Here is a 12974-nt window from a genome sequence, read left to right on the forward strand (position 1 = left end):
CAGTGGTCTGTCCCAAATTAAACTTTCTAATAAGAGCCCAAGAACAACATTAGCTTCTTTAGAAGCAGCCATATAGCACGGGATGTTCCCTCACTACCTCTCACAGCTTGCCTTTTAAAAGCAATCTCGGGACTTCCCTGGTGGCGCAGTGGTTAAGAATCCACCTGCCAATGCGGGGGACACGGGTTCAAGCCCTGGTTCGGGAAGATCCCAAATGCCGCGGAGCAACTACGGCCGTGCGCCACAACTACCGAGCCTGCACTCTAGAGCCCGCGAGCCACAACTACTGAGCCTGCACTCTAGAGTCCATGTGCCACAACTACTGAAGGCCATGTGCCTAGAGTCCGTGCTCTGCAACAGAAGAAGCCACCGCAATGAGAAGCCCGCGCACCGCAACGAAGAGTAGCTGCCGCGCACCACCAACTAGAGAAAGCCCACGCGCAGCAACAAAGACCCAACGCAGCCATAAATAAAAAATAAACATTTTAAAAAAGCAATCTCATGCAATCAGATTTCATTAATAGTAGCTGTAATAATAATCTATAGGGTTATGAGAGACTATCATAAATGTTACAGATGACTGGGACTATTCACCACCTAGTATACTAGATATTCAAATATATTAATAATACTTACTGAATATCTACTGAATGCTGAACACTGCTAAGAGAGCCCTATACATATCTGCCATAACGTAAAGCTAAAGAAACACAGTGGTGACCTAAATAAATCATTTGGTGGTAGAGAAAATAGCACACTGAATGCAAATAAAACCTTGCTGAAGGCAGCAAAAAAGAATGACACAGATCTGTTATATACTGATATAAAAAGATGTAAAAACAGCCACAGAACAATATGCATAGTATAAGCCCATTTTTGTAAAACCAAGCATATCAAAAAATACTCAGATGTCTATTTATATGTGCAAGGAAAAACGTATGGAAGAATACACCCCAAACTTTTAAATCAAATTGCCAACAGGAAGTGAGACTGGGGAAGGTAATGACTTTTACTATTCACTGTATATATTACATTTCTGTAATTTTCAATATTTACATCAAACTGTATTGCTTTTATAATTAAAAAAAGAAAATTTCTTTAATTTTGCTAGGAATAGAACTAGTTTAGAAAAGTATTTCTCCAAGTTGGGGCAAAGCAAAATTAGGTGACTTACTAAGTTTCAAGAGCGCTCCAACACTGAACCACTTTTTTTAAAAAATCACTGAACGTGGGACTTCCCTGGTGGTCCAGTGGCTAGGACTCCACGCCTCCACTGCAGGGGGCCCGGGTTCGATCCGTGGTCGGGGAACTAAGATCCCACAGCCCGGGGTGCGGCCAAAAAAGAAAAATCAGTGAACCACTTTCAACAAGAATATTCAGATAAAAAATTGAAATGGGACCTCGGATGAGCTATACTTACCAAGATAAAACTGAAAATATAAAAAGCTAAATGTTTTAAAAACTCCCAAATAGGTGTAAGCCAAGCTGCCTCATTTAAACTTTGACAGCGACAGTAGCTGTCTGTCGTCAAGCCTGTTCGGTTTTCCTTTTACTGTCTCGAGTAGAGACGCAGGCTTGGCAGGGGCCCCAGCACGCGTTCACCCCATCCCCACAGGCTCGCCACGCTACAGCAGCTTCAGGTGACTAACTGCCACATCACAACAGTGATCTGACCCTGAGAAGAAAAAAAATGTCCCCGCATAAGCAAGTCTGGAGGTGGATGGCCACTTAGAAGGTGAAGATCTCCTGTGGCTCACTTAATGCAATAACCACCCTCTAGGCTTGGAAGTAAAATTTACTTTTCCCTTGAAAGAATCCCATCTGGGCAAGCCAGCAGCAAATGAGAAGAGAGAACAAGTATTGTATTTACTAAGAGAAGCTTCTGCATCAGGAAGTGCTAGAATAAGTAAAGGTTTGAAATGGGAGCAAAGAGTTCTTAGAATAAAGAAATCTGGTTTTCACCTTCCACTGAACACTGTTTTTAAGGATTTCATAAAGACAGCAATAACAGCCTTTAATCTCAATCGTAAAATTGTAACTTCTTCCCCCAACTTCCAAATCAACCTTTAAGAGACTAGAGTCACTGCACCACCCCAAAAGTCTACTTAAATTCACAAGAGTTTACACATTCTTTCCATGAACTAATAATAATAGCTACAATTTTACATAATAAGTAATAACTTATCATGGAGTAGGTCTTGTTGTTACACTTAGTCATCCCAACAGCCCCGTGAGGTTAAGTGCTACCACCATTCCTCTTCTTAGACAAGGACACCAGCCTTCCTAGAGAGTTTAAGAAAACTGCTCACAACTTGGTAGCACAAGAGTCCCAATTCAATCCCAAGCAGTCTTGATGAAAGAATCCTCACTCTATCCATTTAAAACAGAAATGACAGGCTTTTACCAGAATAATGAAGCTACCATGTACTGACTGCTCAGAAAAATGCCGAGCACAGCATATGTCAAATGTAATTTCATTTAGTACTTACACAGCCCTGTGATGTAACTATTATTACCCCACTTTGCAAAAAATGAAACTGATGTTTACTTTCAATTCAAAAATAAATAACTTTACCTAAACTTCATCAGCCAAGTAAAGAACACAGAAAGACAGGAGTGGCGACAAGACCTCTCTCTTTCCCAGCCATGTGCTCTTAATCACTAAGCTACACTATTTACTGAGTACTTTAACTAAACAAAGTGTTTTTTATAGCCATTTTTAAGTATAACTTTGACTATCAGTATGAGTTTTTTCTTTAAGTACCATTTGATCAAAGGTTTGGCAGTTTATTATCTTCATTTCTGCTATTAAAGAAAATGATAAAAAATTAGTGTGACTTAAAATGAAACTTATTAAACAGTTATCAATGACTATACTCTCATAAGCAATTACGCCCTTCAAGATTATCAAATTAGGAGACAGCAGTCTGTTACTTGCCAAAACCTTGACATAGGACTTTAGATATCCTAGAGTTAAGTCACACTGCCAAAAATTCATCTATTAGGAAAAAATGGCTTAAATAAGGAAAGTCTAGGTAAAGTATCCATCCCATTGTCCCATATGGACTGTAATCTGACACATTTGAATAGTAAAAGACTACGTACGGAATTATTATTCTCTTAATAGCTAAATTTATAACTTAAAGGTGATACATTACTTTCTGTAAAGATTTTCTTCCTTCTAATCATAATAATGGCCCAGAGAATCGGGCTCTCTACCACCTGACTGCCAGCACCAATGTTAAGCTGGGAAGACACACCAGGCAGAGTAAGTAGAATTGTATACTTATCTCCAACTGTCCTAAAGCTCAGTACATCTAGTTATTCACAGTTGGATATTATCCTCAGAGTAAGACAAGTGTTGTTTTAAAACCTGCTTTTCTGCAGCTTTTATTTTGTCCCTTTAGTCCTATTAACCAGCCTAAAACATGACTGTTAGTATACAAGGTGAACATGAAGTTTGGTTTCTCTGTCTTTGTAAACTGACCCTAGCAGATCTTTTTATCTTCTGGTAAACTGTTTACATACTTTTTTAAACTCATTTTTCCTCCCCAAACTTGAATGTTGTCTCCAATCTTAGTATGAAAATTATCAGATTTCTAGAAACACATTATCTTCCATGGAAAACTCAAATGTCAAGATTTCCTGCACTCCTAAAAGAAGAGAAATGTAATAATTTTTATAACAAAAGCTCTTTCTTAAAATTAAGTTAAACATACTGATTAGTTTAAGAGATAACAAATATACCGTCTTATTTTGATGTAAAGTAAATAAATGAAAAAGTTCAATCATCTTGGGAACAAAAGCTCATTATTTATAGCTCATGTTTCATTCAATGTCCACTGGTTTAAAGAAGGCCCAACTAAAAGAAATAGTGACACGTTTGTTTTTTTAATATTTTGTCTTTTATATTCAAATTAAGTTACAAGCTAAAAGTGATGCTTTGCACTTAGGTAATCAACACAAATTTTAAATAATTCTACTTTCAGTATATGCCTTATCAAAATCCACGCCTTCTAGAATCTGCAACATTTAAATATCAAAAAGATTTTGATCCTTTTTGACCCACAGATGACTGTGGGTGTCATCTTACACAGAATACTAGTGCATGCGTCTCATGAATGTAGAAACATCCTTGTTCTGTGGCACCAAAATGAAGGCGGCAGCAGCAGTCCTGTTTTTAAACAATTCAACAAGAATGAAAGGCTCCAACGCTTCTAAACGTCTGTTACTAAAAAGCTAACCCAGCTGACTCCTGAACAACACCGGGGTTAGGGGCGCAGCTGAAAATCCCGCTATAACTTTACAGCTGGCCTTCCGTATCTACAGTTCCATATTCTCGGATTCAGCCAGTCACACACTGTGTAGTATGACTGTAGTATTCACTGCAAAGAATTCTCGTCTAAGTGGACCCAAGCAGTTGAAACCCATGCTCTTCAAGGGTCCACTGTATAGCATACCTACATTTTGTTTACAGCCACATTTCACAGAGGAACATACCAGTCAGCATACTTCACTGTATGCTGAAGTATACAGTGAAGTATATTTATACTTTAAATATAAAATATATCTTATAAATTTATTAAATATAAATGTTTACTTCCAAAAATTATGCAGCCCTAACTTCATCATAAAATCCCAATTTTCCAGTTATTCAGCCAAAACATCTTGGTAACCTCCTTGCCTTTCCTCTGCATTCAATCTGACAAGAACTCCTTTTGGCTCTACCCTCAAACCACATCTAGAATCTGACCATTCTGCACCTCCCTCGCGGTGGCAGCCAGCCACCATCCCTTATAACTACACCTTCTTAACTGGTCAGGTTCTATCCTGTAGATTTGCCTACAGCCTGTTTGTAACACAGCTGTCAGTGATCCTTTAAAAATATAATGAAAATCTGCCACTCTGTAATGAGACTGCATCACTCCTCTGTTCCAAACCCACAACTGCTCCCCATTTCTATCAGAGTGAAAGCCAAAATTCTCACAAAAGCCTGCAAGGTCCCAGGTGATGTGATCTGATCTGCTCCACCCCCAGCCTGCATCCCCCTTACCTGTCTGACCCCATCTACTCCCGATCTCTTCCTTCCTTCCTTCCTTCCTTCCTCCACTCCAGCCACCCTGGCCTCTGTGCACTTCACTGAACATGTCCAGATGCCTTTGAAGCCACATGACTCGCTCCGTTACATCCTTCTGTCACGCATTTGCATAAATGTCTTCTCAATGAGTCCTACGTGACCACCTCACTTAGTGCTACAACCTGCCCACTCCACAGTCCCAATCCTCCTTACTGAGCTCCCCGCTTACTGCCCTACTGCTGACCACCTAACAGGTGAGATAATCTACTTACTATGTTTATTCTGATTTGTCTGCCCACCTCTCCACCTTAAAAGGTAACATCCGCAGGGCCAGGACTTTCTACCTGTCCCATTCCCTGATATATCCTAAATGGCTAGATCGGAGACTCGCACGTAAGCGCTCAGTAAATGCTGAACTAATTTTTTCTTTTGCCACACTGAGAAGCAGTGGGGATGAACCCATGCCCCTGGCAGTGGAAGTGCGGAGTCTTAAACACTGGACCGCCAGGGAAGCCTCAAGTGAATTTTTTAAACGACCAACTTCTTGGTGGCCATTTGCCACAGCAACACAAAACATCTGAAGTCCAACACTCAGCTCTCAACAGGGTTACCACAGGTAGTATCACCACCCCGAAAACTGAAAATACATGTCCACACAAAAGCTTGGAAATAATGTTCACAGCAGCATTATTCAAAATAGGCAAAAAGTAGAAATAATCCACATGTCCAACAACTAATAAACAGATTAACAAAATGTGGTACATCCAGAAAATGGAATATTATTCATCAATAAAAAGGAATGAAATACTGACATATGCTACAAAAATGAATGAACCTTAAAAATATTATGCTAAGTGAAAGAAGTCAGACACAAAAGGAATACTGTACGATTCCGCTGCTAGGAAATGTCCAGAATAGGCAAATTCTTGGAGACAGAAAGTGGATTAGTGATCACCAGGGGAGGGGTAAAGGGAAGAGAGAACTCTTTGGGGGGAAGGTGAGAATGTTCTGGAGTTAGACAGTAGTGATGGATACACGATCTTGTGAGAAGACTAAGAAATACTGAACTGCATACTTTAAACGGTGAATTTTACCTCATTTCCTAAAATTCAAAACAAAAACAAAAGCAAAGGACTGCTCAGCTCAGTGCTCACTGCTCACCAGTAAGGGAAGGCTAAGAGTTGGGAACAGCTCCGTGGCTGCACTCAGTTCCAAGCATCCCATCCGCCAACTAATCACAGCAAAAAGGTTTTTATTTAAAGGGGCCAGGGATGGGAGGGTTAGTCATCTGTAAGCAGCAGCAAGCAGAACCTTTCCCTCGCACCCAATCCATCAGAATTCTATGTCCCCACCCTCAATACAACCATCTCCCACACCAGGTCCCCCACCATCTCTCTCACCAGAACTGACGCGCAACTCATCTCCTGCTTCCGCTCTTGCTGCCTACACTCTATTCTCTACACAACCACTTCACTCTCTTGCTCCAGACTCTGCAGTGACTTCCTAGCACACTCAGGTTTTACTCTAAGTCCTTGCTGTGGCCTACATTGTTCCGGCCCTTGTGACCTCTCAAGCCTCATCTCCTCCCACTCCAGCCCTAAAGGCCACCTTCCTGTTCCTTAAACATCTCAGGGTCAAACAATCTAATCTAAGGCAACACTCTCGGTCACTCTACCCTCTTATCCTGATTCTGCTTCACTTCCCTTCATACCACTTATCACTTCTTTTTTTCTGGTTTGGTGTCTGTCTACCCTAATACAGTCGACCCTTGAACAATGTAAGAGTTAGGGGCGCCACCACCCCCATGCAGTGGAAAATCCATGTATAACTTCTGACTTCCCCCAAACTGAACTATTACTAATCCAATGTTAACCAAAGCCTTACCAGTAACATAAAAAGTCGATTAACACATATTTTGAGTGTTATATGTATTTTACAGTAAAGTAAGCTAGAGAAAAGAAAATATTAAGATCATAAGAAGGAGAAAATACATTTACACTGCATATTTGTATTTATCAAAAATCTACATAGAAGTGCAGTTCTAGGGTCAACTGTAGACAGTAAATCCACAAGAATTCTTATTTTGTTTACTGCTGTATCCTCAATACTTACAACCATGTCTGGTACAAAGAAGGCATGCAATATCTCTTCAGAGACTGAATTTACAAGCTAAGTTAGCAAAAACACACTCTTCAGTGTAATATGTACTCGTCCAGCATACTTTTTAAAATTACAATAAGCAAAGGATTAGAAATTTGGACAGAAAACAAGTCGGTATTTTATAAAATTACCTGTTCATCGAAAAGACCACAAATTTATAGCACAAAATACATTTGCCATATTATGGGTCTAAATCCCTTGAAATATTATGACTATTAACTACAGGTTAACATTCACACTGGATTAAGCAAGTCTCTGCTTTCTCTTCACTCGACCTGCTCTTACCCTTACATCTTAATTAGTAAGTCCACCTGGATGTGGACCTCCTACAGGTCCCTTAAATACTCAGAACCTTATTCATGTTTACTCCAGTGACAGCATGACTCAAATGACGATAACATCTATCTCATGCCCCAAGAGAGAAACCTCGATCTTCTCCCACCCCAGGGTGAGTTATTAGCCCTGAATTCTATGTCCTAGGTATTTCAGGTCTATTCCCTCTGTTCCACTCCCACCACATTAGTTCAGGTCCTTATTCACTTCTCACTTTGACTTATCACCTGGAATCTCCAGACTTTCCATTCAGATCTCCCTTCTGACGTATTCACTACAATACCACCAAAGTGATCTCTCTACAGTACAAATCAGTGTCTTTACCTTCAGCGGTTCCATGTAGCTTTCGAGAAAATTTTCAACTCCCTAACTTAACTTCATCTCCCATCACTGCCCTCCTATTCCCACCCCAAACACATCATGCTTTAAGTTAATCCAGCCATAGTGAACTACTTACAGTTTCCAGATACCTCATCTTGTTCTTTCCTTTATTTTCCAATATGTTGTTCCCTATCTGAAACACTGTCTTCTACTCTTCTTGCCTAGCAAAAGCTTTAACCCTCAGCTTAGATGCCAGTTCCACCAGAGAACTTTCAATGGCTCTCTGCTTTAAGTGTCCTCTTATGCCCTCCCATTGCACTTATCACAAATACTGTATATTGCAAAAAATACTCTTATAATTCAATATGCACTGTTTGCTTTATTTTTCTGCGTCTTCAACTAAATTGTGAGCTCCTTGACAGCAGGTCTGAGAGCGTATTTACCTTCATGCCACACTGCCTGACACATGGAAGGGGATGTTGTTAAATGAATGATTTATAAAAGGGGGAGGGAGAAATGAAGGGAGATGGGGAGAGGGAGGGAGGAAAGAATAAGGAGGAAGAGAGGAAGGAAAGGTAGAAGAGAAAGAGGGAGGGAGGGAGGGATCCAGAGAGAGGAAAGGGAAAAGGAAGGGGGGGGGGAGGAAGGGGAAAGGGACTGAGAATACTCACACAGCAAAAGACATTAAAAAAGGCACTTGTAATCAATCCATTATTTTTATGTGGTCTCAGGCAGTGATTACTGAGGAGAGAATGGTACATCTGAAAAAGCCCATCTCCCCAGATCCTAAGTACAACCACCTAAATCACTTATCCCCTAAAGATTCTGAAATGTCTACTCTATCCAGTCCATTTCCACTTCAAAATTTACAGCAGTGTAATGAGAAATGTTAATAACCTGCGTAATAGAAAAGCAAAAAAAAAAAGTTTTAGAAAAAAGTAGGAAATGTATCTGACATAATTAACTCTTAGAATTATTTATAAACTTCAATAATCTATTATTTCCTGATAATGTGCTATCAGTGACATTGAAAGGTTTACCAAAAAGATGAAAAATAAACTAAACATAACACCAACATCATGATCTATGTTAAAGCACAAAATTGCTTTTACATTACAGTCATGTCTCAAAAACACACTGGGCAAAAATACCATGAGATACACTATATTCGTCAGTAAAGAGGCCTTTATTTATTTATTTAAGTAAATTCTAACAGGAAAATTGCTTCTAAAACATATAGCACTTAAAATGCTACATACATTTTTCCTTGTTTTGGGACTTTAAAGCAACAACCAAAAAAGTGTACTCCTACACACTTTGAATTGCCTCAATACACTATCACTTAATAAAATTTAATTCTGTGACTAGTAGGACACATACTACAAACTTAAAAGCTTGCTACACAATACAAATCTGTTTGATAAGATCTGATAATTGGCATAAATCCTTCTACAGCTCAGTTGTCATTACAATATAGAAACTGGGAACACACAAACAAGAAAATCTAAGCCTAATATAATCAATACTACATACTTTTTGAATTGCAATTTTGTTAAAGCAAAATACCAATCATGGGCAGCCTCTCAACTTTCACAACATAAAAAATTAAGTTGAAAGAAATAAGCTACATTTTTAGGACTTCTGATTACTAGCAGATTCCCAAAGAGAGGACTTACTATACTGACAATAACAGCAGTTCTTCTTTCATAAAATTAGATTACTTTAACAATTCTTTCCTTTTAACATTACTAGTAACTTTTTTTATAAGCCAGTAATAATGGAAATGCTGAGCCCTTAACATGAGTAGTTCTAAACTGATACTAAAATATTTGCATTTGCCTAATACCGTAAAACTTTCAGGGCTGAAGCTTCCAACGTACTTTCATTTTTTTAAACAGATAAGTTGAAGGGGAAAAAAAAAAGGAAATGAAAGGAAGAAAGAAAAGGTAAGAAAATCTAAAATCTAAAAGACCTTCAACTTACTACATTTCTTTTAACCAAGCATTAACAGAGTGCTCGAGATGTGCCAGGCACTACACTGGAAACTGTGACAGATTACAACATTTATTCCAAACTAAATCCCGTATTAATCAGCTTCTGATCTTATTATATATTATTCAACCCAACACTTTTCTTAAGAAAGTGTTGTCCAACACCAAAGAAGATATATAGTTTTCCCTGATAAATTTACTTGTCACTGATTCATACAGGTCACAGAAGGTGTAGCTAGCATCTGTGATTAACAAAAGGGATTCATTTCTGAAACATCAGTTTTTTTCATTTACATGAAGGCGAAATAGTAATTCAGCAGATATAAACTGTTTCAGGTAGGAGTTTACAGCATCCCAAACTCAAGAATAAAAAAACATAAAAAAGAAAAACAAAAAACACAAAAAACTGGATGAAATTTAATTACTTTGTATAATGATAAATATTTAAGTGGCCACAGCTTTCACTTTCCACCATAAACATAAGTATTGCAAATCTTAATCTGAATGCAGTACTATGAAAGCGGTCCTGATTCTGAAGAGAAATAAATTTTTTAAAAAAAAATTCAAAGGAACTATCAAAAGTAGATGACACCCACATTTTAACATACTAACTGATGTGTTTCTATCCTTGTGAAAACCCTGTACTCCTTTCAAGCACTTGTGAATTTGTAATGGATGAAAAATATCTGCTAGTCTCTAAGTTCCACCAGTTGAATCTAGACATTTCAGATATCTAAGGCTTTTCATCCTCAAGTGCGTTAAAAAATACGACAGCATACAATTACATATTCTCTAAAGTGAAAAAAAAAAACCTGTCCTTTTATGACTGTAATTTCTTCCACCATTTAAGTAGACTGTACTTTTTAGACAACATCCTACGTTCAGTTAACATGTTTACGTTTAAGAGGAACCTGACCATCGATTTTATCACAATGCAATAGAGCATCTGATAATTTAGAGACCAAATGGATCAGTAGAGAAAAACACACCATATAATCCTAAATCCCCGGAAATACAAGGAACAACTGCTATCTCTGAGTTGTCTAAAGATCACCAACATTTTCCTGAAAAATCTTTCGATTAAGATTATATTTGATTTCGCTAATCTAATAGGTCTTCTACTAAAAATTCACAGTACTGTTCACACAATAAATGAGATGTTCTTTCATCGGCGTAACCGATAGAACCACAGTACGGTTCAGTTTCTAGAGTCAGATTACTTGACCTGCTTTTAAAACACTTAAATTCACGCAGTTATTCCTATCATTCATTCCCGGCAAAAAGAGGTTCTATACGAGGGAAAAAACATCATCCTCAGCGAGATATCCTATAACCGGCTCCAAGTCCACAGCAAAGCCCACCGAGATCCACGGCAGCTGACCCCCGTCGTCCCCGGGGACGAGCTCGGGCCCCAAGCCACCTCACACACCTTCCTCGGCAAAACTCGGGGTCGCTCACACGACCTCGATCAAACCCCCCCACTTCCTGGATCCTCTAGCCCCCGAGGCTGGCTTTCTGGAGGTGATCTTACCTTCATGATGATCCTGGGGCCGCGATCCCCTCGAAAACACCAGATTCACCTGCACCTGGAGGCGAAACAAAAGACACCCCGTCAACACCACGGGCACCCCTCTGCACCGGCGGAGGCGGAGGGAACCGTGCGAAGCCTGCACCCCGACAAGGAGCCGAAGGAGGCGTCAGTCCCCGAACCACCAAACGCCGAGCCGGGGCCCCCTCTGGCCCCGCCATCGCCGCAAACCCGACCACCTACACAGCTCGACAGCTTCCCGTCCCCATTGTCGGGACCCGACGGAGTTTCCCGTCTCCGACAATGACGCCATTTCTGTCAGAGAAGAAACTCACTACAAGCCCGGGGGCCGGCGCGGGGTCGACCGCCCTCCTGCCCGCAGGCCTGCGCGCCGGCCCGGCCGCTCCCCCTCGGAAGAGCTGCGCACCCCGCGTCCGAGCGGGCGCGGGCCGGGCCTCGGGGAGCACGGCGGGGGCGGCGGACCCGCCGGAGGGCCGCGGGCTACACCAACCCGCCGCAGAGGCTCAGCCCACGTCCCGCTCCGGGGCGGACACCCGACAAGTGCGAGGGGGATCCACGTCTGCCGGCCGCGGGGACGGCGAGAGCGCCGAGGGGCCGGGCGGCGGCAGAGCCCCCCCACCGGTCGGGGCCCCCCACCGCGGCCGAGGGGCACTAAAGCGCCGAGTGTGCGGCCGCCAGGGTGGGGGGCGACTCGGACTCGGCAACTGCGGGGGGGAGGGGGCGGCGCGAGTTCCTCGGAGGCCGAGGCCCCGAATTGGGGCGCCGGGGGACACCATCCCAGCGATCTTCCCCGGCTCCCCGGCCGGGCCCAGTGACTCCCCTGAAGACCCCCTTACGAGACCGCGAAAGCCCCAGAAAATGCCCCTACCTTCCTGGGAGGCAAGCTCCGACCCTGGCACGTCCAGAGTCCCCTCCCCTGCTCCCCCCCAAAATCAGCAGGCCCGGGGGAGAGATGGGGGAAGAAGGGCGGCGGGTCCAGCGGTGGCTGAGGCTAAAGCTCCGGCTCCTCCTCCTCCCGCGGCGGCGACTGGTACCTTTGTTTGGCGGCCGCTCGGGCTCCCTCGCTGGGGGGAGGGGGGACGACGAAAAATCCCTCCTGGACTGGAGGTCCGAGCCCCCAGTCGCGCTGCCCTGCAGAGGACGGCGGCGACAGACCCTCTGCGACTCCCTCCGGGCAAAGGTCCAGGCGGTGGCCGTGGCGGCTGCAAGCTTAAGCGCAAGAGTCTCCCTCCGCTCCGGCGCCTAAGCTCCTCACTCCGGACTCGACTGACGGGCAAACATCGCTTCCCCCCCACCCCAAGTGCCCCCCCCTTCCCTCCTTTCTCCCCTCCCCTAGACTTTTTTCCCCTCCCCTACCTCTTTCCCGGATGGCCTCTTAGACGACCTCGGATTGGTTAGACTTCTTTAGAATCCGCCCATACTCTGTTCCTATTGGTCCCCGCGATACAAACAACGACGCCATTTTCCCACCAGTTCTATGGAAACAGAAAGTTACGCCTCATAGCTCCCCGGGAAATGTAGTCCAGCCTCTGGGGCCAATGCG

The 12974-nt window shown here is 42.4% G+C and overlaps 1 protein-coding gene across 4 annotated transcripts in view; it reads right to left on the bottom strand.

Annotated features, from left to right (window-relative positions):
• ARID4B (AT-rich interaction domain 4B) overlaps positions 1–12713 on the bottom strand; it is a 126609-nt gene extending 113896 nt beyond the window's left edge. For 3 of the 4 annotated variants that reach the window (XM_082673418.1, XM_082673417.1, XM_082673415.1), the window contains exons 1-2: positions 12466–12713; positions 11414–11468 (exon numbers count right to left, since the gene is read on the bottom strand). In XM_082673418.1, the coding sequence (XP_082529544.1) occupies positions 11414–11419 (6 nt within the window). In that variant the 5' untranslated portion in view covers positions 11420–11468; positions 12466–12713. Of the gene's footprint in view, positions 1–11413; positions 11469–12299; positions 12402–12465 lie in introns of those variants that run through there. The other variant, XM_082673416.1, reaches the window with a different exon arrangement.
• Positions 12714–12974: the final 261 nt, after the last annotated feature.

This window comes from Grampus griseus (genome assembly GCF_964374135.1).
Source record: "Grampus griseus genome assembly, chromosome: 16".
NCBI lineage: Eukaryota > Metazoa > Chordata > Mammalia > Artiodactyla > Delphinidae > Grampus > Grampus griseus.